Genomic DNA, 27544 nt, shown 5'->3' with positions numbered 1-27544 from the left:
CTCCCCACTCCCCTCTCATCCCGAGCCAGTGCCCGCTCTCAGCAGCCATGGCCTCCCCACTCCCCTCTCATCCCAAGCTGGTGCCCGCTCTCAGCAGCCATGGCCTCCCCACTCCCCTCTCATCCCAAGCCGGTGCCCGCTCTCAGCAGCCATGGCCTCCCCACTCCCCTCTCATCCTGAGCCGGTGCCCGCTCTCAGCAGCCATGGCCCCGCCACTGCCGTCCCACCCCGAGCTGGTGCCCACTCCTGTTCTCAACAACCATGGCCCCCCCGCTCCCCTGCCACCCCGAGCTGGTGCCCACTCCTGCTCTCAGCAGCCTGGCTCCCCAGGTTCCTCCGCCCACAAATGCACCAGCACACACTCTCCAAGGGGGTCAGGACGTTGCTTGTTTAATGTGCGATACAAAAGGCAAGTCTCCCAGTTTACATGGAATAATCAGCATGAGCCTTGGACCTGGCACGCTCCTCCCCTGCCACGTCTGCACAGGGCAGTATGCACTGGTTGTTTAAAGTGTTCTCCCCTTTCTCTCAGAGACATTCTCCTCTCCCCCCTCCCCCCATTCCACAGTGGGAACAAGGGGAGCCTTGGGGGGAGTTAAGTCCGGGGGAGGGGGAAGACAGGGACTAAAGGAGATCCAAGAATCAAAGCAATTCACCTCAAAGCTTTTGCTGCAGGCACATCCGCTCCTTTGCCCCCCTTTCCAGAGCTGGATTGCACGCACCCCTCCACCCCCGGATTTGGTACCGTTTGCAGCCCCATCCCCATCTCCAGCCATGAGATTCGGTACCTGGACTCTGTACGACAAAATCACACGACCCTGGGTGGGGTTCTGGGGCCATAAGGGGCATGTTGCATATATGTGCTTGTGCGACAGGGAAACGAATACTAGAGGCCTCCCCATAAGAATCACTACATTCCACTGCAGCAGGGGATGGGCAGAGCTCAGCCCTGAGAGCAGCAGAGAGGGAGGGGACCCACTCTGGAGAGCAGCCTAGAACACAGTGCCCCAGCTGGACGTGGGAGACACAGCCTGTCAAAGGAAGCAGCCGAGCAGGAAAGACCCCAGACCCAGACCGCTCCTGGTTCTCAGGAGGGGTTACAGTGATTTCACTGGAAAGAAGGGTGGGGAGCGCCCTCTGCTTGCCCCCATCACAATAAGATACCCCAGGGCCCCCAGACTCGTCTGGCGACATCTCCAGCAGCTTCACCAGCGCCCTTCACAGGCCTACTCCGTGATGTCCCCAAAATACAGCAATGATTAACTTAACCCCAAAGCAGCCTAAAATTGGTAAGGGGGGGAGAAGTGAGAGGAGAGCAATGGGGACGTAGAGCCCTTCCTCTCCCAGCCCCTGGCAGGAATGGAGCACCACAGTGTGTCCGCTTGCTCCATAGCACACCAGTCCATAGGGTTCATAAGGCAAACATAGTGTCGTCTTCCTTCTCCTGCTTCCGGTGTGGACTGGAGGCGGTAGGTGGCCCTGCTCGGGGGCTAGGGAGTGCGGGCAGCTGGTCCGCCACCTTCGCTCGCTCTTCCAGGAACTTGTCAAACTCTAGGGCGGGAAGAGAGAGTTAGAGACGAGGATGGGGAGGAGGGAGCTGGCTCTGAGAAGGGTTCAGGAGGAAGGAGAGGGGCTGGTGGCTCTTACCTTCACTGGTGACGCCCTTTGCCTCTTCCGTCTCTTCCCCCTGGGAAAGGAGAAGAAAGACACATTGGGAAGCAGGCCTGAGCACCCCAGGTGGACACAGCGCTCCGCTCCATCGAGGCAAATGGGACTGAAATCCTCACCCCTACTGATAGGAAAGGGGGAGGTTTCTCTACCCCACTACCAGCAGTAACAGCTGGCAGGAGGGCAAGAAAAAACTCTTCACCCAGATCAGATTTTCCTGGAAGCCTTTTGCCAGCCTCGCCATCTCCAGACAGACACTCTCTTCTTCCACACCACAAGAGACCCCACCAATCCCCTTGCTCATAACACAGTCAGGAGAGCCTTGGTGACCTGGGTTGCCCTGCTGTCTCTCAGCTGCCCCCTCCCAGCAGTGTGCCAGGGGCACACTGCACAGCCTTTCTCGATCCTGTTACTCACCCTCTCCCCTCAGTCAGGAAGTCCTGCTCCAAGACCCTGGCTGACTTCATCGGGGCAACGCACACATGTCGAGCTAAACATGCGCCTCAGTGTTTGCAGGATCAGGTGGTTGGGCATAGTGGCAATCAGGAAAGATGCGGAGAAGGATGGCAGTGTGGAATGAAAAAGCAAGGGAAGGTCAATGGGGTGTGTTCTGAGGAAGGGAACATGACTGAAACCCTTGCCCACATCGACCAGGCCTGCACTGCCACCTGCAAGAGCCTTGGACAGTCATCGCCAACACACAGGGAATTTTGAGCCTTTCCAGGGGCCAAAGGGGAGACACAGTTCATTGCCAGCCCTGAGCAGCAAGTGAAGTGCCAAAGGAACTGCCCCTATTCTGCCCCTCACTTACCACATCCGTGGAGAGCCACTGCTCAATGTCCTCCATGAAGCCGGCCTGGGGGACTGGGATCTGGAGAGGAAGGAAGAGAAAGGAATGAAGCAGAGAAAGAGAGGATGTTTCTCCAACCTATCCCGGCAGAAACTCTCCCCCTCCCACAAGTTTCAGAGCCCAGCCCCTTGTTGCAGTGGCCAATCCCACCACAGCTCTCCCAGCCAACATTTTATGTCTTCTCCCTACCCACTAACCTGCCTTCTAGCATGCAGGCCTTTCTGAGGGAGCTGGAGGTTTGAGACTGGTGCCGGGGCACTGGTCCTGGCCTATCCCCTTTACAGGGCTCATTCCCCTCTCCAGCACGGCTTGATCTGGAAGGGCAGCACTGGCTCAAACTCAGCCAGGCTGCTACGTTCACAGTGGTACTTTCCTGGATTCCCCTTGCTATCGCTGCAGATTCTGACCCAAAGAGCCTGAGATTTTATCTCCCATCTGACGCTGTTCCACAGCATGTGACATCACAGCCCACTGCACTGCAGACAAGGGGGCTGTCACAGATTTGGCTTCACATCCCTGCTGTAGGGTCAGATGTGAGGAAGAGGTGAGCCTGGCAAGGAGGAAGGCCCAGGCCTAACTGTGGCTTGCTATGGTATATGATGTGCCAAGCCAAGCTGTGGAAATGTGTACAGGAGGGGAAACTCCTCAACAATTAAGGGGGAGATACTTGACTGCTGGCTCCCCCACGGAAGTGGCTCTTTTAGATATGCTTTCACCATTGGCCAATTCCACTATTGAAGGGGGGAGGGGCCCTTCTTGTGGCTGGAGGTAACTAGTCACCCAACACCAGCCCAAAGCCTCAGATCCTTATCCCAAGAGCAAGCCCCAGGACCAGCTGAGAGAGAAGCAACAGCAGCAGCGGGTTCACCGAGTAGAAATAGGAGGTGGTCATTGGAGGCCATTGTCCCTTCATTTCCCAAATTCATGGAAACCTCCACAAGGAATGCCAAAGCCGAGCACAGCGGCATCCCTCTCTTCCCAAGAACAGGTTCCTTCAAACCAATCCCCAGCCTCTGGACAGATACTGCCGCAGCCCCCCCGGTGTCAAGATGAAGCTCCTTGGGGAGGAGCCATCAGGTAGTTATCACGGTTGGCTGTGATTATGGAGGTTTCAGTCTGTCCTGAGTGGGATCCCCAAGGCCACAGAGAGTAGAGATTTATACAAGCAAACTGGACAGCGTGTGGGGACTCCCCAGGCCAGAGGTTTCTATGGGCTAGGCCCTGCTAGGAAGCCTGAAGCCTCAGCCTGAAAAGAGAAGTCCTGGGAGTGTATTGCTGCCCCAGGGACTGAACCTGAGACCTCTGGGTCTAAAAGCACAAGCACAAACCCTGCTGCTTGAGCTAAAGGACAAGGCTCAGCAGCTTCAGGGCAGTAGCAGCCTCAAACCAAATGACATGGTCCAGCTACTAGAGGGGGACAACACCCCACACTGGGTTAATGTGCACTACACACTCCCCAGTCCTGAGAATCAGAGGTCAGCAGCCATTCAAATCCCAGTGCTCATCATGCTTCCCTTTCTTAGGCTGACAGAGATGGAACACCGGACCTGCACACCTATCCAGAGCCGGCCCTTTAGCTCAAGCTATAGATGCTCATGCTTTTGGATCCAGAGGTCCTGGGTTCAATCCCTACCGACTTCTCCTGGGGTATGATTACACCAGGTGAGGAGGCACAGGCCCTGGCTTCTTTCCTCTTAGTCTCTACTATCTGCCCAGATCAGGGTCCCCTTCATGAACGCTGGGGTTTGGCTAGGCTCCTCATTGCTCAGCCATTCTCCCATTGCCTGCTGGGCATGCCCAGACGCTGTGCCAGTTTCACACCCTAGCCCCGCAGCCCTGGCTCTCTTTGCTTTCCGCTGGCTACGTGCCTCCTCACCATTCCTTGCTGCACCATCCAGTTAGTTAGTGGGGCTCCATCAGTGGAAGTGCTAGGTTCCATCTGGTTAAGAGAGAGTCTGCACTGAGAACTGCTTTCAAGGCGAGAGGCTGAGGACAGGATGGGAGCAGAGCAAGTCAACCCCTGACCTTCTAGAACTCCAGGAGGGTGGGGAGGAGGAGTCTACAGGACAAAGAAGGAGTCCACCCCGCTTGGGGGCTTGGAGGAGGGGATATGGAGCCTCACACCACTCCAGGACCAAATCCAATCCAATCCGATCCCAGGTTAGCAACGACTGGAAATTACTACCATCATACTGTTTATAGATTGGCTTGCATGAAATACCTTGGGAGGCTCTGCCCTAATGGACCTCATTGATTGGCACTCCTGTTGGGCAGGGATGATGGGGCCCATTACTGGTAGGGTGTGGAAAGCCCCACGGCCACTTACCGCTCCTGTGCTCTGCTGCCGGGCATCTAGGGCTCCAGCCAGCCCTTTGTTAGCTTGGGGGTCTTCGTACTTTACCCTGAAAGAGAGTAGTAGGTTAACAACAATGCATAGAAGCGGCAGGAATGCGCAAGGGGGCAAGCTGTGGAGGACTGGTCTCCTAGCGGAATTCACATATAAATAGTCAGGGCTGCTGACCACACCACAGCTTGCTTGCTGCAACCCTTAAGATCTCCTTGAGAGATTTAGAAGATCTCAGATGTGTGCAATCCCTGGCTTGTTAGAAACACTACAGGTCCAACCCAAACACTGCAGCAAGATTGTGAGGTACCACAAGAAGATACTGGGACATTATTGTGCGATGGCTGGGCCATCATCTTGGCCAACACCAAGGATGAAACCAGGGACCTCCAGAGTTAGAAGCTAGAGCTGGAGCTGAAGAGCCAGCCCGAGATCTGGAACAGACTGACATCCTCTCTGGACTGGGCACAGAGGGGAACACAATGCACACTGACCAATGGGTTACAATGGCTGTACAAAGGCCCACAGCCAAACAAAAACCTTCACCGACACAAGCACACTTCACCCACCTTACCCCTCCCCACGCAAACACGTCCCCCCAAAAGACCCCACCCATCACAACCTCACTGAACCCACTGGCGGCTGAGATTCCACGGCCTGTGTAATGCATCAGGTCAGACCTGACGAGCAGAACGGTCTCTTCTGGCCTTAACACCTATGAGTGTGCAAATACAATGACCTCTCCACACACAAACACATCTCACCCAAGTTTGATCTCTCTCTCTCGCTCACAGACACACACCATCTATCTGCCTCCTCCTCTATGTTGCTCCCTCTCAAGCTGCTTGCAGTCCCCATCACACTAGTGCAGGCCAAGGACACTAGCTCCTATGCCAGGAGAATGCAGCTACTTTGGATGACCTCCCAGCGCTGGATGCCTGCGAACTAGGGTGCTCCTGTCATTTAGCCGCTCTCATTGGAGGGCAGGGGCTTGGGCCACTTGCGCTCAAACTTTTCGAAGAAGTTCTTGTCGGTGAAGGGCCCGCTGTGGACGATGGCGTTGAGGATGAAGTAGAGCGCCGCCACCATGCTACTGATGAAGAAGAAGGGCAGGAAGGGCTTGAGGTGCTTCCAGAACTGCTGCGCCCAGGTACTCATGAGTCACGGGGCTGGGGGAGATGTCCCAGCCCCGTTGCTGGGATCTCCTGCAGAGGCGCCCTGGTCCGACAGCAGCGGGGGGAGCAGTTCAGCACAGAGGGAGATGCAGGGCTGGTGGCATAGGAAGCCTGAGTCAGCGAGTGCAGAGGCTGGCTGGCAGGAGAGCAAGCGCAGGAGCGGCGAGAGCCGGCTGAAGGGGGTGGCAAAGAATAAATAGAAGATGCCTCACTTTTGGAACGACCACAAGTCCCTGTCGCTGAAGGATCGGGTTATGCTGGCGAGGGTACGCTTCCATTCCTGCCCAGCCCCTAGTTGGCCGTCCAGCACAGTGGGGGAAGGGAGTGCACTGAGCACGTGCCAGGAGGTCAGGTTTCGTTACAAAATCAGGTGCTGTTGGCTATGATGCTCCTGCCCCATCCTGCCTCTGTCCATGCAGCTCCACTGCATCCCATCTCTCAGCAGATGGCCCATTGAAAGCACTCTGCCCGCAGCACATCATGTGTACAACCTGTGCACCCTTGTCCTCACATGGTTGCTTTCAGATAATAGCCCAACCACTGCTTGGCACAAGGGACAGGGATTCAGATCCCGGGGTTAAACCTGCCAGTGCTAAGCGCCGTGCCAGGAACGTCCAGGAAACATCCAGGGACTCAGCTGAGTTTGCATGGGTGTCTGTATTCAAGCACAACCCCCACAATAACACGCGTCCCAGCAGTAGCAGAGAGAGCTAGTTACTAAGCCAAAACGCTTCCTGAATAGACCCAGGAAGCAGGCTTTCTGTGAAAATGTGCAGTTCTGTCGTGTCCACTTGGTAAGCTCTGCAGGTGGAAGTGGCTTAGCAGAAGAGGCCGTCGGTGTTTGGACTCCAGTCCAGTCAGCACTGGCCACCAGTAGAAACAGGCAGGGAGTTGAACCAAACCCGAAAACTGGTTCAGAGAAGTGTTTTGAGTGAACCGCAACAAACCCTGACCTGAAAACCTCTCAGTCACATTGAACCCGAACTGGAATTGAAACCCAAAACCAGAAACTCGGTAACTGATTCAAAATAACAGGTTCAATAATCAGACGCTGAGGGAGCACTGGGGAGGGGAATGGCAGGGAAGGGTACTGAGCAAGGGCTTGTCTTGGCTGCACTCTTAAAGGGAGGGGGAGAGACTACACTTCCCAGGAAGCCATAGGAAGAGATGAGCGAGAGGGAGGACGGAGAGAGAGAGAGGTTCTGGGATTGGTAGTTCTCTTGGCTGTTGTGCCCAGGTAGAGGACTGCCCATGGAAGGGAACTACAACTCCCAAAACACCTCCATCCCCTCTCTGTCTCCTCCCTCTCCCTGCTTGTTCTCGCTACAGGAGGCAGTGTAGCTAGGGCATTTTATGGGCTTACATTCAGTTTATCACCTCAGCAGTGAAATATGACCGAGTTCTGGAGGATGTTGTACTAGTGTGCGCAAATAACTTGTTTAAAAAAACCAGTCATTTTTTCTACAGTGAAAGAAATATGTATCATTTTATTCTTTTGCTATGCGCTACAACGCCAACATAAGAGTGCGTGACCTTAATCCACAGGAATGTATTTGAACCGGTTCAGACAGGTTCAATGTGGTTGAACCGGTTACTGAACCATCATTCTAAGTTAGTGCCTGAACCGGAGCCAAACTGGACCAGGAGTGCCAGAATGGGGGCAGGGGCCATGCCCCCTCCCCACCTTTTTACCATCTGTAAGGATGAACGGGGGGGGGGGGGGGGAGGAATGAGCAGGGGCAGGGTCTTGGAGGGAAGAGGTGGTGCAAGGGCGGGGCCTTGGGAAGAAGGGGCAGGTCCTTGAGGGTGGCATGGGGATGGGGTCATGGTTTGGGCACCTGTGGCCTCCCACTTTTAGGGTGCTTCCGCCACTCCTGAACTGGAGAGTTAGGAAATATCGATGAACAGGAACCAGAAACGAACCAGAATTTTTAACGCTTTGACTCCCTGGAAACAGGACACCAGGCTAGATGGATCAAGGATCTAAACCCGTACAGCAGGGTGCGAGATTCCACAGAGTATTGCCCCACCTAGTGGGGTGATTTGTATTCCTAACCCTGAGCCCTGCTCCTCATCAGCAACACTCCGATATCAACCAGCTCCACTCAATGGGTTAATAAACTCCACCTCACTTGGCTAAAGCTGCTAAGAATCAGCCAGCTAAAGCTGTAAGTTATATTTCCAGAAGCAGTGTGACAGGCAGACTGGGCAGGGGAAGGATCAATTCCAAAGACAACTTGGGTCTGCTGCAAGGAACACAGGATGGTACAACATGCTCCTGTGGGTTAAGGCCTGGGAGCTCATGGTTTTAAAACTTGAAGCACAGGCACCAGAACCAAGATGAACCAAAGAGCGTGGCTCTCTGTCCCCCCCAGTGGCTAGTCCGTGACAGACGCTGAGTTATGGAAGCTGAGCTCTTTAGCTGAAGTTGCAATAGTGTACCTAGTGCTTACACAGCGCTTTTCATCAGCAGTTCTCAAAGCACTTGACAAAGGAGGGCAGTGAAATCATCCCTTCCTCTTTTACAGATGGGGAAACTAAGGCACAGAAAGGGAAAATGACTTACCTAAGGTCATCTAGCAGGCCAGTGCCAGAGCTAGGAATAAAACCCAAGTCTCCTGAGTCCCAGTCCAATACGCTATCTATTAGGTCACATTGCCACCCACTAAGTGCTCATGGTTTGAGATCTAGAGGTCCCAAGTTCATTCCCCATTGCTGCCAGCCCACCCAGGGAATTGTATTACACAAAAATTCAGACAGCACCAAGGAGGCAGAACCACTCCAGTCCTACATATCCATCCCTTATTGCCCAGCCCAGCAACTCTCTCTGTGACCAACAGGCAAGTGACATACAGACATTCCTTCTCCCATCCCCGGGCAGGGCATAGCAAAGACCTTAGGGGAAAAAGCTAAGAGCAAAGTGATGACAGCAGAAAACCTGCCCCACAATAGTACATGGAAAGAGCTAGCTGCCTCCTCAGCCTCAGGACTCTCAGGAATGATTAGCAGCTGGGAACTCAGGACCCTCAACTCAGGTGATCCTTCTCCTCCTCATACCCTGCAATGAAACACCCTCAGAGAACATGAAGGGGAGCAGAAAACAAGTGCCGCCACTCACTCTTTGCGCTGCTCAGCCAGTGAGCTGCCCCGTGTCAATGCGAACATGTCAAACTCTTCCTCCAGTTTGCCGGAGCTGTTTAGGGACTGCAGCCCCGCACTGACGCTGCCGGAGCCCAGATCTGCGAGGGCAAGAGGGGAGCACGGTATATACACAGCACAAGGGAAACACCACAAGACAGAGAGTGGGGGCTTGTGCAGCTAGTTTGAAAGCTTGATGCGAATTAAAACAGGTCCAACTTCTGCTTCGGGGCCCCCTTCCTCTCCTTCTGGGCAGTGGCTGCAGGGGAAAATCCATCTCTATGGCTATTCAGTGGATGCATTTGCAGTTCAGACAATGGCCCCTCAAGAGCACCAGGTTCACCAGCTTATTGCACTGATTCCCGGGCGATGCCCCTTTAAGACAGTGAAGACAGGGTGAGTCACGCCCTAATAATTACAAACAATGCATCTGATTTCCCTGGTGCCTCCTGTCTCCAGAGCACTGTACAAACATTAGCCAATCGATGCCCCCATGGCCCTCCCTGAGGAGCTCCACACCCGGGAGGGGTCACTGCTTGGTTACTTACTTATTCCAGCCAGCTGAGAGGAGAGGCTGTTGGTAGCTTCAGGCTGCTTGTCTATCAGAGGTGCACTGGGCCCCGTATTGATCCAACTGTTTTCCACCTCAATTGGGACCTTCGGGGAAAGAGGAGAGTTATTTTCTACTCCTGCAGCCTGGGTTTAGCCCTCACTGATCCCTGCCCATTCCGCTCACCACATGCATCTGAGAGGGAGGGCCTCCTCAGCAAGAGAGGTAGGCTACAGGGCCTCCCCGCTGCTCCTAGCAGGGAGTGGGCTCTGAATGGTGTCAGAGAAAATTTTCCTTAGGTCACCATCCTCCCGTTTCTCTTAGATGCCAGCAGGTCAAGTGCTAGCTCAGAGGCCATAACAGTGCTGATACTGTGCGTCTTAGCCTTTTCTATCCGGGGACCTGCCCCTTGCTGAGCAATACACGATGAGTGCGGTGGTTGCTACCCCGACACCCGTCTGCCGTCGGTCCAGGAGTCACAACCCCCAGGTTGAGAGACCATGCTGGATACCTGCATCACTGCTCGCCCTAGATGAGACGTTGGGATTGGGAATGAAACGTTCTCCCACATGTCAGTGCAGGCCAAGCCAATGCAGCAGACCAGCTGGGTTTCAGAGCAGTGCTTACAGCTTGTGAGGAAGGCACAGCAATTCACCCTCCACCCAACCCAAAAACCGTAGGGCATGGAGGATGCAAACCAGACTTCAGTACATTCCTATCTGCAAGATGCCCAGAAACCTGCATGGGAAGGGAGTTCAGAATTACCTTAATGGGCTGGCCAGCCCGGAGCCGCTCGAATCTGCAAGGGAGGGATGAAATGAGACAACTTTCTATGGCAAGAGCTTTCATGGCTGCCAAGCATTTCAAGTAATTATTCACCCTGATCCTTCTGGCTTAACCCTTCACCCCAAGGGCTGGCTCGGTCTGCCCCATCACACCTGGAGGAAGGAGGGACCCCCGTTTGGGGCCAGAGTCTGACCCAAGGTAACAGATCCTAGAGGAAATCCAAAGGGGGCATGTCCTGGGGGATGGCACAGGGAAGTGTCTAATGCCCCCCTGGAAATATTCCCACCCCAATTGACCCAGGAGTAGCTTTTTTTTTTCCCTTGATGGGAGGGGGGAGAATCCCCTTGTTTCCTTCCAGGATTCATTCAATTCTCCTACTAGAATTACAGGAGGGGCTAGTGGAATGTCGGAGAGCAGCCAATGTCTCCGCACATGCTAGAGATCTGGGTATACACCCTCTCTGTTCTGCTCAGCAGCCTTGTGACTTGGGGGCCTGCTCTGAAGCTTTCCTATGTAGCTTGAAAGCAGCTCTTTCCCTCTGTCTGCCCCTTCAGGGCTGGGCTGCAGAGATCTCTTTATGTCCCATCAATAACTACACAAAGGCCGGCATCAGAAAGGGCCAGAGATGAACCAGCACAAGCTGGAGCAGAGAGACCCTGCATTTTCTTGAGTAGAGGGAAGATGGTGGACCCAGGTTGATAGGCCTTCTCCGTTACATTCATGGAAAGACAGAGACAGTACATGGGGCAGAATGGGAGCTGCCATGGGAGAACGAGCCGGTGGCTTGTTCCTTGGGAAAGAGCTGGGCTGCTGTGTGAGAGGCAGGGAGGGAGAGGATGATGGCGCGGGGCTTCAGGGGTACCGTTCATAGCGCAGAAACACGTTGTTAAGGTTGTCATTGACGATGAGCAGCTCCTCCGTTAGCTGTTCGTGGAGGATACGGGGGATCAGCTCCAGCACACGCTGCTGCATCACTTTACACGTTCGGTTCAGTTCCTGCCCACGGTAAGAAGGCGGCACCACAACGGTCAGGCCAAGGACATGAGGTAGCCTGAAGTTCCCAGCGTTGGGGGGTCTGGGTTTAATAGTCGAAGACTAATGGAAGTCAAGCCCATTGTGTGAGGGGCTTGAGGGGCTCTTACAGTTACTGGCCTGGTTGGGTCTCCCATCTGGGGAAGGCTAAACCTGGGCCCCTGGTTAAGTAGAAACACTCAATTTCCCAGTCAGAAATAGACAGTCAACCCCCTTGGGACAGTATTCCATGGCCTAACAGCTCCCACTGGTGGGCAACCTTTCCTTGCAGATCAGACTAAAATTTCCCCTTTCTTAATTTCATTCTGTCACTCCTCATTATACTCCATGAGAGCCCACCCTAAATAATTCTCTCTGTAACATGCCCAGCCCCTCGCAGCTAAGTGCGATTTCTCTCCCTGCAGGGCATGAACATCACTGAGTTCGCTGAGCCATCACTTAGCCGAGCTCTCCATATTTCTCTCTTCTCCCCTGACATCTGCTGGAGATTCCTTACCTGAAGGAGTTCAAGGTCAGAGGGCTCAGCCTGTCCAGGCACCAGCTCTGTCAGCATCTCAGACATCACCTTCACGTTCCCGTTCACCACTTCCAGCTCGCTGTGCAGCTTCCCAATCTGCAAAGGCAAGAGGAAAGTGCTAAGCAGGATCCGACTGCCCACAGCCTGGGCTAAGGAAGACTACAGGGTTAAGGGCTAAGAGAACTGCTACTGCTGCAGACTGGACTCTGACTCTTTGGTTACAGTCTCAGGAGCTCTACCTGCTGGGAATTTTCTAGGCCCTCTAGTTACCATCTCACGGGGCTCCATTTGCTGGAGATAGAACCCAGGCAACCACCAATACCTTCCACCAGGCCATGTTCCTGCATTTTATGGATTGGCACAAGCTGCTATTGTGATCCAGGTCCCCCTTCGCAGCCATTCAGAGAGTCTTACTTGCAAAACGAACAGCGCAGGAGAACAAAATAAACCTCAGTCCGAGCCTGAGCCTGTGCCGAGTGCCAGAGGCAGCTAATGAGCCTCAGAAGGGTAGTTCGTTCACCTCCCATTAATGCAAGGGCACTAAGTCCGCTAGAAGCTGGAGAATTCCTTCCTTCTAGGAGAAGGGGGTGAGAATCTGATGTCATGTTGAGTCAGTGGGAGTGTGGAGGGAGCAGGGACAGGGAAAAGGGTGGAATCGCTGGCTTCCAGACAGTTCCTCCCTGGGCCAGAGCTGACAGCCAGGAGAGTCATTCATACAGGTGGAGGAAAATCAGCTGGGAGCGGGGCAAAGAGAGGTGAAAATGAGGTACTGGTTGGGCAAACTGTTGCCATGATGAGACATTGAGGAAATGGAAGCCAGGAGCCTGTTCCTGTAAAATCTCTGTGTCTCAGCACCACTCCTCATCTGCGTGGTTGTGCATCAGGAGACTCCATCTCCTTTCTATGCTCATTCTGGGTGGATTCCTTTGGGATGTCACTGCTCTGTGCTGGTGACATCATGACTTGGCACCAGGGAGTGACTGAGTCCCTAGGGCGTTCTAGAGTTGGCACTGTCCGGAGGAAGAGGGAGCCCAGGGGCAGCAGGGTTGAAACAAAGGGCTTCAAAGTGAGGGGAAGTGGCAGCAGCAGCAACACTGGGCCTGCGTTCTGCTTACCTGCTCTGGTGTGGGTGTGATGGGGGTGTCGCTGGAGGCACCTGGCCCCCCCGGCAAGGAGACAGGGTGCAGGATGGAGTCTACTCCCTGAGGGGAGTCACCAGCAGGCGAGTTCTGTTCGGACGGAGAGTCGGAGCCATACACAGTCTAGAGAGAGAGAAGACCAAGCACAGTGCAAGAGAGAGAGGAATCAGACAGCTCACAGGCGAGAGCACACAGCCACTACAGAGGAATGTTTATATAAATTCACTGTCTGTTTCCGACAGCTCTGTCTGCTTCTCCTTACCATATCTTCCACAGCCCCTGTGTGCCCCTCACCACTCCACTCCCATGGCTTCTGCGCTTAGGGCACAGCCCCTTCCCACCCCCACAGGGCCCAACAAGTAGGCTGCAATCAGAGACTCTTACTCCTAAGGTGAGCTCTGTGGGGTGGCTGCAGTCACAGCCCCATGCCCCAGCCCTGCCCCCATATGGCAGCAGCCATATCCCCTCCCCTCAGAGGCCCCCGATTACCCTCTGCGGTGTGTGGATGGGTGACAGCATATCCAGATCAGTCATGGGGAACTCCAGGCCTTTCCTCCTCAGGTCTTCGTAGACAGCTACGACGCCTGTCAGGTCTGGTGAGCTGCGGAACGCGTCTGCCCAGGACTGGGGAGAGAAGCAGACATGCATCCCATGACCAGTTAAAGCATGCAGCCTTCTACACAAGCACCTAAGGAAAACATAACCCAGGTTGAGGCCTATGCTCTGGAGATCAGTGCTTGGCACTGCCATGCCAGAGATCCACATCCCATTCTTGGAGCCAGGGGCTGGAAGAGCTGTGGGGGTAGGCCCAGTGTCCTAGAAGCTGTTATTCAGCACAGCATTGTGGGATACCCTGGTTCCTTGCTCCCCTATTGACTAGCATCTTGCCAAGTGCTTTGGAGGGAGGAGAGAGAAGGACCCTGCCTGGCAATCAGACTTGCCAACTCCTTCCATCCCTCACTCACCTGTATGAGAGTCAGCACCTTGTCATGCACTATGGTGGGTGGGTTGTTCTTGGGAAGGATGATTCTCACCAGGACACTTTCCACAAAATCTTGGCTGGCCACGAGAACGTGGAAGCGATGGCCGCAGTTTTTAACGCACGTCTCCAGAACCTGCAGAGCCACAGGCGTTAGTTAGAGGCCCCTCCATCCCAACCGGTTTGCCTCGTTCCAACTGGAGGGACTTGAGTCCCTGCCTTTCAGTTTGAGGGGAGGGGTGAGCTCTTCCATGACACGGCCTCCAGGTGTCTGGAGATGGAATGTCCATAGGGTAGAGGTGTGAGAAGTGGCAGGGAGGTGGGGGTGGAGGGAGGGACTCTTCAGCCTGGTGGGATCCTCATAACTGCTGGCTAGCTCAGCCTCCTAGCTGAAGAGTGGGGAGTGGCTTTACCTGAGCCGATTTGGGATCAGCTGGTACACAGGGCTCTAAAAGGAAAACCCCACATGATGGTATCCCTCATTGCATTTGAAGTAAAGCCAGTCAGATTTGCCACATGCACGAGCGTTGGGAGCCCTGACTCCTACAGGAACCCCAGCCTTCCCTACACAGACAGCAGGAATCACATGGTGCCACTCACTCTGCAGCTCCCAAGATGCAAGCGTCCCTGCTGCACCATTCTCTTGACTCCACATCCCAGACTCCCTTTACAGTGCCATCCCACACCTTAGTCCAAGCCTCCTTGCCCCACTCCCCGACTGTGAGTACCACCCCTCCAGACAACTCCATATCCTCCCTGTCTTATTTGGTTCCAACCATGACCAATGGAGCTGTACTGTGGTAACCCCTGGAGATGGCAAGAGCCAGAGGCAGAGCAACCCAAGGACCTAGCCTCACAGCAGGGTTCATGGAGCTGAGAAAGGGATTACCCCACTCACTGTTAAAGCCAGCATGACCTCATGGAAGTTCTTATTTCCTACGATCCTCTTCTTTATGGCTCGGAAGGCATCTTTGGGCCTGGAGAAAGATTACGCAGAGGGCTGGACTGGCTGAAGATACACAAAACAACATGGCTGCCAGTTTCCAGGGACTTGCAGCGAGGGTTGCAATCAGCTGGCGATTTGCCCCCAGGATTTTGGGGTGGCCCAAAGCAATAACAAGTGAGTTGGCTCCCCGTGGTGGCTCTGCGTTGGGAGTAGTCATCAACACTAGCAAGTTACATTTCCTGGCACCACGGGCACTTGTGCTGACACCATCAACAATCCACTGTGTGCAGTGTGAAGCAGAAAGAGCGAGAAAGAACAGACAAAAGGAGCTGCACTAGGAATGTGTCATTCCTGGATTCACCAGCTGGGACTGAGCAAAATCCTGTGCCAGAAGGGGGAAGTTCCACTTCTACCATGAAATGTTATCCCAAAATCTTAGGAAACGGGCCACTGATGGAATGAACTTCCAGCTGCAACGCAGGGAAGATGCAGTAGCAGTGTCATTTCGGAGACGGAAGAGAGACAAGCAGTAACTGAGCTGGTGCCTTTCAAACTTTCTCGGTCAGGATGAAAGCGCTGTGGCACAAGTGCACTGCAATACTGCATGGTGATGGACTGACATGCGCTGCCAGAGCCGACTGAGATTGGGGTCAAGGCTGTAATAGCAGCTGGTGCCAAAGGTTTGGAATAAAGTGCATTGGCAGGGCTGTGGGGGAGCCTCCCAGGATGGGAGTAACAGGATATGCTGCAGATCAGAACTGAGGTGCATTGGCTGAGCTGTCTGGGCCCAGAGCTGGAACAGCAAGGGGACTGCAGGTTAGGCCTGAGGGAGAACAGACCAGGGAGTGTGTGTGAGTGAGTCAAATATCAGAGGGGTAGCCATGTTAGTCTGGATCTGTAAAAGAGACAAAGAGTCCTGTGGCACCTTATAGACTAACAGAAGCATTGGAGCATGAGTTTTTGTGGGTGAATGCCCACTTCATCCCATGCATCTGACAAAGTGGGAATTCACCCACAAAAGCTTATGCTCCAATACTTCTGTTAGTCTATAAGATGCCACAGGACTCTTTGTCTCTGTGTGCAGTGAGGACACCAGGACTGGAACAGAAGAGGTACTGCAGGTCGCTGCTGAGATGTGCTGGCAAAGATGGGTGATTCAGAGAATAAAAAGCTTTGTAACTGGAGACTGGGCCATCCTAGGAGCTCTCACTCCAGTCCTGCTCTGCTATGGGTGGGACAGAGGAAGCAGCGAAGCCCCCGTTTTGGATTTCATGTAGCATCATTCCCGTTACATACTGTTCTTGATGTCTCTGCAGCCAGAGGGAATGGCCCCTTTGCAGCTCACCAGCAAACCCACTGCGGGTTATTTATAGGGTCCCGAGTTAACATGTCTGGCATTCCCCGGATTACTGAATGTCTTGTCTCAGGGCTGCTCAGGGGGAGGGGACCTTGGACCTTCCACCCCCTTGCATGGGTCTCACTTACTGTGTATGAAAATACCTGAGAGCACAACTCCCAGGGATAGAAACAGAGAGCTATAAAGAAGAACTACAACAGAATAAAAGAATTTCAAACTTTGCTTCATCAGAGGGGATGAGAACTGGCTTGAATGGGGTGAAAGTTGGGAACCTGATGGCCCATTTGATAAACTGATCCCCATGCTGGAATTCTGGGGCATAATGAATGAGGCCTTTGGCAGCTGACATTAGCTGGGCTGTCCCTCTAAATCCCTCTACCTGAGCTCGGGAGTGTCCAGTGACCCGGCTTTTTAATCCCATCAACCAGGAGATCTGACTGTACAGGGTATGTGTCTGTGTATGTTTTTGGAGCGCATACACAGCAGACTCTGGGGCTGCATCATGTACACACACACCGCTTAGTGGGGCCAGCTCCCTTACCCTTCCTCTGTCTCGTTAATGATGTCACAAATCTCCATGTTGAGGGCCCAGTTCTCGCTCTGCAGGGATCCATCGGTAGCTTTCTCTGGGGAAAGGAGAAACAGGACAAGGCTAGTAAGAATGGCCCTGGTTTCCCTCTGACTATGGCTCAGTAGTCAACTGTGAGGAGTGCGGACACCCAGGAGTGAAAGGCTGCTCTCAAATGGTGGTGGGAGCCAGGCTGCCAAAACGATGCCCCTCCAGGAATCTTAACCAAAAGGAATGTGGCCAGAATAACCCTGTAAAATCCGAGCCCAGCCTGGTGAAGGGAGACTGCTGCCCAGTAGGTTGCACTATTGCAAATAGCAATGGTTTTGCTCCAAGTCAGCGTTGCCCCTCCACTTTTGTTCACTACCTCGCTGAGCTTCACACTAGGCGGTATTGGTGCAGAGTTAGGGGAAGAGGCTCAGATGGGAAGGCATGGCCAGTGAACTCCAAAATACAGTGACACCGTTCTGGGAACACTGCTTGTTCATTCTGAAGCTGCTGCACATCCAGCAAGGGGTAGGGTGACCAGAGAGCAAGTGTGAAAAATTGGGGGGGGGGGAAGAGTATAAGGAGCCTATATAAGAAAAAGCCTCAAATATTGCAACTGTCCCTATAAAATCGGGACATCTGGTCACCCTAGCAAGGGGAGTAACACCACACTGGGCCAGATCCTTCTCTCAATTACTCTGGTTTAACTCTTGCTGTAAGTGAGAGCAGAATCAAGGCCCTTGTTTTTATATAGGCCCGACAAAAACAAAAAGCTGCTTAATTTTTAATCTTCTCTTCCTACGAGACCAAAACATCTGGCCCTTTAGAATGTGAGAAGCATGAAGGCAAGTGGGTTCCAGCACCAAGCTGGGGCAATTTCAGTCCCACTCTGCCTATGTCTCCTTTAACTAGCAGTTCCTGAATTTGCCATGATGTTATTCATGGCTAAATCCTGAGCAACAAGCTGCTATTACTCAGAGTTACCAGTGCCTCCACCCTGTAATCAGACAAGCCTCAGTCCCACCCCACACCCACTGGTGAGAGGACTCCATAGGCTAGGAACACTGCCAGCCTGCAGAGGGAAAATAAGCACTAACCAGGCAGCTGGGACTCTATATATAGCGAAATTGAGGGATGGGCATGGGGAGACAAGTAAACACAATATAAGTAACGGGCATGCCACACACACAGAAGTGCTAGGGACCAGAGAGGATCCTTCCCAACCCCCCCTCCCATCTTTCAGAAAAGCTCAGGGACAGAGTTTCGAGTGCTCAGCAGCCACAAGCTGGGCTTGGTTTTTCAAAAGAGCTCAGCCCCATTTAGGCACCTAATTAAAGGCCAGATATTCAAAAGTGCTGAGCACTCAGCATTGTGAGCTCTCAGAAATACTGGGCCCTTTGAATCATGTGGATTCCCCTCTCCCTCCCCTTCAAAAACGGCCCTCCGCAGATCTGTCTTCTCTCCCCTCTTCTGACCCAACCATTTTACTATTTTCGGAGCAACAGCTAAAGGTCTTGCTGAAGACTGTAATCCCTTACAATGCATCCCTCCCTACTGCTGGCATTGGAAAGGGGGCAGGGACAAGAAAGAGAGGGTAGGATTAGAGAAGGTCTTTGCTTATCCGAAGCTACTTCGAGACTTAAAAAAAAGAAATTAAAAAAAAAATCTTTGCATTTCCAGATATGATGCCACTAATGCAGGAGTGGGCACACACTCTGCAATGCAGCCAATGGCTACCTTCATTGTGTATATGGCTGTGCATCCCCCAGAGATTACAAATAGAGTTAGGCAATTGCCCAGCATAATCTGAACAGGAGTGCAGCGGCAATCTGCTCCATTTAATGCACCCCTGGAGCACCTGGAAAGGTCTGGCTAGTCTGGTTCCTCCTGCCCACTGCTATACCCTGAAGGCTCTGGGCAGATCAGGCGACCCTTTGCTACTTCAAGAATTAATTTTAAAAATGCTGGTCTTTGAGATATTCCCTTTGCCCCCTTCCCAGTACTCCAGTGGGTACATCCTGCCCATTATAAACCTCAGCACAAAAATCCAAGATAGCTGCATACTCTGCTACACTGCCTACCAGTCCACCTGAATCGAAGGGCACAAGTAACACCACGCACGCTCTACTGGAAAGGGCGTGTACACAGGCACACCATTCTCCCCCCTCACCAAAAAAACCCAATCATACATTGATGGAGAAAGGGAGCCACCTCACTTTGCACAGGAGGAAGGGTGACCAGATGTTCTATTTTTAAAGGGACAGTCCCATTTTTTGGGACTTTTTCTTATATAGGTGCCTATTACCCCCTCCCCTGTCCCATTTTTTCACAGTTGCTATCTGGTAACCCTAACAGGTGGAGAGGCAGCAGTGGATGGGGCTGCTGGACAATCTTCAGCAGCAGGAGAAACTGGAGGGTGGGGCTGGAAAGAAAGCTGCTCACAATCATCCTGGCTTCCTTTGGATGCAAGAGTCCCTCAACCCTCCTCCCCGCAACCCTGAACAGCCTCTGCAGGCACCCTTCCCCCACTTTCCTAGCCTGATTTCACACAGTGAGCTGTATCACCCCCATGCAAAGAGATCCTTTCAAGGTCTGGGAGGGTATTTACTTTTCAGAAAGGAATGCAAACAAGCCACACACACTCCTCTGGCTGGCTGGCTGTTCACCTACCCAAAAGAGATGATTCCAAATAGGTGACATATATGTACACAAATGGCCACAATAGAATGCACCAATGGCTCACTAACTCAGGCATCCTATCTGACTGTGGCCAATGACAGGTGGCACACCTGCTAAAAATGCCGTGCGCACACACAAAAAATCAGAGTAGAGAGCAGTATTTGGGTTAGGGTTGCCAAGTGTCCGGTTTTTGACTGGAAGGCCCAGTTGAAAAAGGAACCTGGCGGCTCCGGTCAGTTAAAAGTGCAATTGGTGGGGCTGGCAGATTCCCTACCTGGTTCCGCGCACATCCCGGAAGCAGCAACATGTCCCTCGGCTCCTAGATGCAAGGGTGACTAGGGAGGCTCTGCACGCTGCCCCTGCCCCGAGCGCCAGCTCCGCAGCTCCTGTTGGCCAGGAACCGTGGCCAATAGGAACAGTAGCGGCGGCGCCTATGAGCGGAGGCAGCGTGCATCACGCAGAGTCGCCTGGCCCCTCCGCCTAGGAGGCGAGGGACATGTCACAGCATCTGGAGAGCCCCCTGAGATAAAGTGTCACCGAGAGCCCAATTCCTGCACCCTCTCCCATACCCCAACCTTCTGCCCCAGCTCGGAGCCCCCTCTAGCATCCAAACTCCATCACGGAGCCCATCCCCACTCCCCTCCACCCCAACCCCCTGCCTCAGCCCGGAACCCCCTCTCACACTCTGATTTCTGGCCCCACCCCGGAGTCTGCACCCCTAGTAGGAGCCCGAACCCCCTCCCGAACCCCAACGCCCTGCCCCAGCCTGGTGAAAATGAGCAAATGAGTGAGGGTGTGGGAGACCAAGTGACAGAGAGACTAGGGGAATGGAGTGAGTGGGGGGGACGACCTTGGAGAGGGGGCGGGGCCTCAGGGCAGGGGCAGGGCAAGGGTAAGGGTGTTCGTTTTTTTGCTATTAGAAAGTTGTCAACCCTAATTCAGGTGCATGGAAAGACATGAGTATGTCTGTGAAACAGATCCAAAAACAAAGCACCAGGAACAACCCTATACAGTGTAGGGGCTGGACTAGTTGATCTAACAGGTCTTTTCTGTCTCTTACTTCTATTAACCCATGATGGACTCTTTTAAAACACCTGTTCTCAGCATTGCACATCCAGGCTGCTTCTTGAGACAGCTGGAATTATTTCCCTTCTCATCCTTCTGGCTCTTATGCAGTAATGGACTGTCTGAGCTCAATAAGAGACGATGGTGTTTTCTCCAAGACAGGAATCCTCCACTTTACTGCTTTGTTGAAGCTTTGGGGGAGAACAAAGTCTATTTGTTGATCCAGGGCTGGCTCCAGGTTTCCTGCCAACCCAAGAAGCACAAAAAAAAAAGCGCTGCGGCAGCGCGATAGCACCGGTCCACTCTTCAGCGGCAATTCGGCGGCAGGTCCTTCCCTCCAGGAGGGAATAAGACCCGCCACCGAATTGCTGCTGAAGACCCAGACCTGCTGCCCCTTGGTATTGGCCGCCCCAAGCACTTGCTTCTTTAGCTGGTGCCTGGAGCCGGCCCTGTGTTGATCACATGAAGGATCAGAAAGCAGGGTCCTGTTTCATGAGCTGTAATTAGGACATGAGCTGTTTGCGCCTCATGAAAGCTGACACCTGTGAGCCCGAGTACTGCACAGAACAGTGATAGATTGCTAAGGCAGGAGGCCCAAGAGCCTGAATACGATTGGCCACTCAACATTCCAAATTGCAGGGGTCATCAGAGAACATCCTATGGCATTCCCAAGAGCCGGAATCTGATTGGCAATAGCACATTCCAAGCTGACTGCATGTCTGCCCCATAGAAACTTCTGAGCCATTTTATTGTGGCAGTTAAGTCTAGCTCTAGATATTGGGGTTTGTCTTTACCCACTGAACCTTGTGGAACCATATTGCTCTATGGGCTGGTCAAATTAATCCAGGGTACCAGGAATTCTGGCATGCTTCAGAACCAACTCATCTACTCTTTGCCCTCAAACAGCAGCTCCAATGCCCAGACATATATGAGCCAAGAACTGAATCTCATTTTCCTTTTGCCTGCTCTTTAAAATGTTCCTGCTTATTGTGGCTAAGATATCAAAGCAATTTGTGTTCTAAAGATGGGAGGCAATTCCAGACCTGGCATAAGTAGTACAGTGGAGGTGCACCCGCTCATTCCAAGACTGAATTTGACCTAGGCACTTTATTAATTTGCCAGTCTCGCTCCTCTTTCTTCCCAGTCCTGCTGGGGAGAGCATGGTGCTAGATTTGTGATCTCATACAACCATTCCTGTGGCAGCAAGATGTCATGTGGCAAACAAGTCAGAGTACTGGAGAAGCTAGAGACAGAAGAGATCAATAAGCCTGCAAGACCTCTGTCTCCTTCCTCCCTCTCTTCAGAATTGAAGAACCTCTCACAAGTCAGCCAGCACCCAGGAACTCCTCTCCTCACCTCAAAGGCTCCCCAGTAACAACTCAGAGGCTATAATCCCCTCCAAAGCCTCCTCCAATACATCCTTATGCCTTTTGCCAACATTCCCTATAGTGCTTTGTTCAGTCTAGTTTTAAATGGTTCTGCAAAGTGCTGAGCACTCACAACTCCCACTGACTTCAATTCGAGTAGAGGGTGCTCAGCATTTCATGATATCATGGCCATGGAGATCCAGCAGCTGACATCAGAGGCAATGCTCCCTCCGTCCAAGTTCTTCCCGACTTCCTGTCCAACTCAGAATCCTGTACAAAATCTCCCTATCAAGACCTGTGCTCTCCCCTCCTGTGAAGAAACCTATGGGAGGTGGTACAAGTTCAGGAAAGGCTCCACAATTCAAACTATCTGCATTCTTCCCTCAAAGGGAGGGGTTTCCACTTTAGAGAGAGGGGAGGGAGTGCGGTTCAATACCACATCCAGGCTGAGGATCCACAGAGACATGCTGCTCCAAGCCTGTGGGCAGCTGGGCCTTTACACTTCTCTCCATGCTTCCCTTCCATCAGGCAGCATGGTTTCCTAAGCTGTACTGCAAATATCTGTTCTGTGCTGGGCTCTTCCATGGGGTGCAGGCCCTGAAGAGGTGTTAACACTTATCTGAGCAGCATTAGCTTTCAGGTACCTGTGTGGTTCTGAGGGGGGCTGCTCTCCAATTCTCTCATCTCTCACCCCCTGAAACTGCAAGTCCCAAGCCCATGGAGCTGGGATGGAGGGACCTCTAGGAGGTGGGGTGGCTTCACTTCTCTCATTTCAATGCTTGGAGGGTGCATGTTTCTGGAGTATTATATTTTATTCACCTCTGTACATCACAACAAGGTTCCATATCTCCCTGGCCTTTGCCACCCCCTCCCCTCTCTAAAATAAGCTCTTCCTAGTTCTCATCTTCCTTAAATGCTACACTCCTCTATGCCTCCCCACAGGAAGTGGCAGACCTCTCTCCACAAGCTTCCTCCACCCCCTGGTACAACCAAGCTCTGTTTGTTCTGCATTGTGTTGCAATTTTCTCTACTCCAGGTGTCAAGGTCTGGGAGCGTGAGGTATGGGTGATTCCCTGCCCTTTTCTCTAGGGTCTCTGGGGCCTTGTTACACATGGAGAGCTTCCTTGTACTGTTGTGTTTCGCTCAGGGATTTTCTTGTAGCTCTTAGGGACCACAGAAACCCTCATGTGCAGAAAATCCACAAACTCTGCGGATGGAACGTTTTTCTGTGGATTGGGAGGTTTCTTTCCTTGGTTAAAGCTCTTATTTTAAAAGGAAGTTTCTGGCCCCCTGGGTTGGGAAGGGCCTTCAGGATATAACAACATGATAGAGCCTGATCTTGTGGTTAAATCCCAGGACTGGGAGTCAAGAACTGGAGAAACTATTCCTGGCCTGCAACTGACTTACTGCGCAAGTCACTGACGTTCTCTGACCCTCAGTTTCCCCAAATGAAAAATAACAGGGATATACGGTAAAGTACAGAGATCCTCAGATGGAAGGCACCACAGAAGTGTAAAGTATTTTTATTACCGTGTTCAGTGTTTTTCATTGCAAAGTGTTTTATAGGCTTTACAAACTAGACACCGAGTTGCTTCACTCCCCTAGTCATTTAAGCTGTTGCATTATTATCCTTCCGAGTCTGCAGACTGCCTGAAATAGTAGCACTATTCTGGTCTAGTGCTCAAGACTCATGGGTTCTATACCCAACTTAGCCATTGTCCAGCTGCATGACACTGGGCAAGTCATTGCCTTATGTCTCAGGTTTACTGGTCTGTAAAATGAGGATAATAGCAGGGCTGAGCGGAGCCAGGAGCTGGAGCACAGAGCAGCTCCAGAACAGTGGAGCTGCAGGTTTTTGCCTGGAGCTAGAGCGGAGCCGGAGCACAGCTCCAAAACCCTGGATAATAGAACATCACAGGGGCATTGTGAGGCAGTGCTCAAAGGGAAAGAATGTGTTCCCAGTCATAGATGCCAGCTATTTCCCCATCACCTTTGTAAAATGGTGACCCTCTCCATGCTGGCTTCTTCATCACTGGCTACAACACTCTCACCCCTTTGGGCTCTCCTCACCCCCACGTCTCACGTACTGCAGACACGAGGCTCTCCTCTGCCATGTCCCCCTCCATCAACAGCCCTGGATACTCTGGCCTCCTCTCTTTGCTGCTGACTTGTTGCCTGGAAACCCCCACTACATTAAAAACAGGAACCCAGGAGAAGTTGGTCATCATCTGGTTACCAATCCAACCAGAACACGAGGCAGGGAAAGAAGTGGAGGCCTGTAGTGTCTAAGGGTGGGTACAGGCAAACCTGACCAAATGTAACATGCAGGATCCATTCACTTCAGGAACCTAGGGTCACTTATTCTAGAGGGATCCAGGAGAATGCTCCTCCAGAAAATAATTGACAATGCATCTGCCTGTTACAGATTACATGGAATCACAGTAGGAGCAACCCCTTCCCCCATACTGTTGTACCACATACTGTGGACCTGGCTGCTGCCCACCACTCCAGGGTGTGCCACACTTCAGCAGTGCTCTGTTTATATATAGTTTACACAGTGTTTTGGGCTCTTTGGAATGAACAGCATTTATAGCAACATAAATATGGGGCCAGTGTGCTAAGATGAAAGACCATAGCACTCTGTCTTGGTGCCTGATGCTAGCTAGCAACATGGGTGTGTGCATGTGTAAATTCCAAAACAGACAGTCCATTGCACATGCTTCTCTTCCTGAGCAGAGGATAGAAGAACAAGCATGTGACAGATGCTAGTCACATTGCTTAAAGCACAACTAGGTGTTCAGATGTCACACTGATGAGTGCACCGTAAGAACCCAAACAAAATGGAATGTCATGGGAAATCCAATGGATGATTTTGATAGGCATCAGGGAGAGGGTTTTAGTGTGTGTGCGAGCACGTGTGGGTGAGGGGCAGGGAAAAGAAGGGAGAAAAAGGTATCCACTCCTTTGCTTTTCAGCTAAGCAAACTTCCCTCCCTTGTCTCCTATGACACCCTGTAGACCCAGCTCTGTGAGAGAGGAAGGGCCAAATAGGGTAGAAGGAACTAGAAGGCCCCATGGGTGAGAGGAATGTAGGTCTCTGACATGACAGAGGCTTGGTGGTGGTGACAGTAGCCACAGGGATTCCTGTGGTGAATATGTGCTTAAACTGCCTGTCATCAGTATCACGGGTTCAATTAGTGAGTGACTTCTTCAGGCTGTCAAAGAAAGTCTGCAGAAGGTTACAAAGTCTGAAACAAAACATTGTTGAACTGACAGGCAAACAAGGAAAGGAGCAGAAACCAAAGACAGGCCTAGTTCTCAGGGACACAAAGTTTCCCTGAATTTTTTTTTTTTTTAAATATTACACCACGCAAGCAGGCAGAGGCTGTATACACATTTTTAAATAAAACTTTGTTAAATGCCTCTTTAAAACTTACGGTGTATCCCTCCCTGCTTTGTTTCCCCAGTCCTTTCTTGTACTTTCTCTCAATTTTCCAATTTCTTGTTCTATCTTTAGTTTCTTATCTTTATATTAGTTTCCTCTCTTTCTTTAGTTAAACCCAACCAAAAGACTAAGAAGAATGTTCTTCCTAGATTTGCAATGTCTTGGATTGGACCCTATTCATTCTGAAGTTCTTAGAGATGATATATGTCTTTGATATCCCACCTTCCGAAACACTTGATAGGGCAGGGAATGTGTATTCATTGGGGGTAAATCCATGGTGCAACAGAAAAGGCCCCAATCCTACCAAAAACCCAGCTAATCACTAACTCAATTAGTAGAAATCATTACTGTACTAAAACATGTGTTTACACTGAATGAGCCTATTGTTCAGCTAGCGAAGATGCCCTAATTAAGAGAGCTCAGTTAAACAGATTAGCAAATACAAACAAAACTTTCTTGTTAGAAATTCCACAGATTTTGCCAAAGCTTCCCACAGCTTTCTATCAATATTGATTACGGGTCTTGTGGCTGGTGGCAGGGGTGAGAATAACTCCATGAGGAGATGGAGGGGAGGGTGGGAGGTAGGGTGATCAGACAGCAAGTGTGAAAAATCAGGGTGGGGGGGGCAGAAATAAGAGTCTATATAAGAAAAAGACCCAAAACATCTGGTCACCCTAGTGCAAGGAGCCAAGTAAGGAATTAGCCCACAGTGGGGCCAGGTGCATGTAGTTATTACAGGGCCATAAACTTAGAGAAGCATGCACAACCCTTGCTCTCTAGAGCTGGCTGTGAAGCTGCCGTGAGCATGTGTCCTCCCCCCCAAACTAGCAGGGGCACCACCCTAGGAATTGAACGGGTGGGAACGGGTGGCTTCAAGGGCAGGGAGCAGACATTACAGCTCCCCTCCCGACAACGGGCACCCATGGGCTGTTGCCCGGGTTCCCTTCCTCTACAGACACCTCCCACCCCTACCAAAGCGGGGGCGCCCGATCCAGGTGAGCTCCTTCTAGGCCCCAGCACCGCCCTCCAGGCAGCTAGAAGCACCAGGTTTGTTATTGTAGGGTCGCCTTGCCGGCCAGCGGGAGGCCTCACAGAGTCGCCCCCAGCCCCTCGCAGGAGCCAGGGCTCTCGCCACCGGGGCCCTTTAAATAAGAAATTCCAAGACCCCCGCGTACCGGGATTGGCTGGAAGGAAACCACCGGGGCCCGCCTCCCCGCCCACTTCCTATTGGTCGCTTGTCCAGTCAAACAAATCAGCCTCGCCTCCTTATTGGCCGAAACCGTGTCAATCCCGCCTTGAGGCCATATGATCCGCCCAGCCGCTCGCGTCTGCCAGTACCCAGCTGCTGTCGCTGCTTCCCAGAGGAGGGGGTTGAGTTGGCGGCGGAGTTCGAACGGTGGGGCGAGGGGGCCTGAGGGACTCACCGATGCGCTGCCCCACGGGGGAGCTGAAGGGGCTGCCCAGGAGAAACTCCATCGCCGCCGCCGCACTGCCCGGGAATCAGCTGACAGCGCTGGCACCCGTCACGTGACCCGGTCTCCCCCCCTCGCGACGGTATGTGTCTCACAGCCCCGCCCACACGTGACGAAAGCAAGCAGCGTTCTGTTCTTCGAGGGCGTGGCCGCGGGGGGTGCGGGCTGAGTGAGAGGAGGGCCCGTAGCGCCAGCCACACAGTGACGTCACACAACCATGCCTGTGACCTCACAGTATGACGTCACAGTACATGTCATGCTGCAGGGTCACACGGGGGCTGCAGGTGAAGGTCTGCATCGTGGTGCGAAAGCTACAGCTGACACCCCCCCCTTAATAGCTTACAAGGGGGGGGGAACTTTTAAGCTATCTCTTTTCTTCTGCCTCAAAGCAAAGAAAACTTGCTTCAAACCAGCCTTTACTGGACAGATAACAGAGTGTGAGATTTGACAACTACCAATCAAGTGTTAACGCGCAAGGGT

At 52.5% G+C, this 27544-nt stretch overlaps 1 protein-coding gene across 2 annotated transcripts; it reads right to left on the bottom strand.

Moving 5' to 3' along the window:
- Positions 1-364: 364 nt before the first annotated feature.
- On the bottom strand, positions 365-27544 carry TOM1 (target of myb1 membrane trafficking protein). 2 transcript variants are annotated; one of them, XM_030545277.1, is made up of 15 exons: positions 27017-27544; positions 17023-17107; positions 15077-15155; positions 14165-14314; positions 13689-13823; positions 13176-13322; positions 12040-12156; positions 11374-11507; positions 10491-10524; positions 9724-9832; positions 9156-9276; positions 4845-4920; positions 2480-2539; positions 1648-1687; positions 365-1551 (listed from the first exon to the last, which is right to left on the bottom strand). In XM_030545277.1, exons 1-15 carry the CDS (start codon positions 27066-27068, stop codon positions 1412-1414), a joined length of 1479 nt encoding a protein of 492 aa, XP_030401137.1. In that variant the 5' UTR covers positions 27069-27544; the 3' UTR covers positions 365-1411. The 2 variants fall into 2 exon arrangements, with proteins under 2 accessions (XP_030401137.1, XP_030401141.1); XM_030545281.1 differs by lacking the exon at positions 27017-27544 and adding an exon at positions 26768-26986.

This window comes from Gopherus evgoodei, chromosome 1 (assembly GCF_007399415.2).
Source record: "Gopherus evgoodei ecotype Sinaloan lineage chromosome 1, rGopEvg1_v1.p, whole genome shotgun sequence".
NCBI lineage: Eukaryota > Metazoa > Chordata > Testudines > Testudinidae > Gopherus > Gopherus evgoodei.
This window is presented reverse-complemented; position numbering and strand designations above follow the sequence as displayed.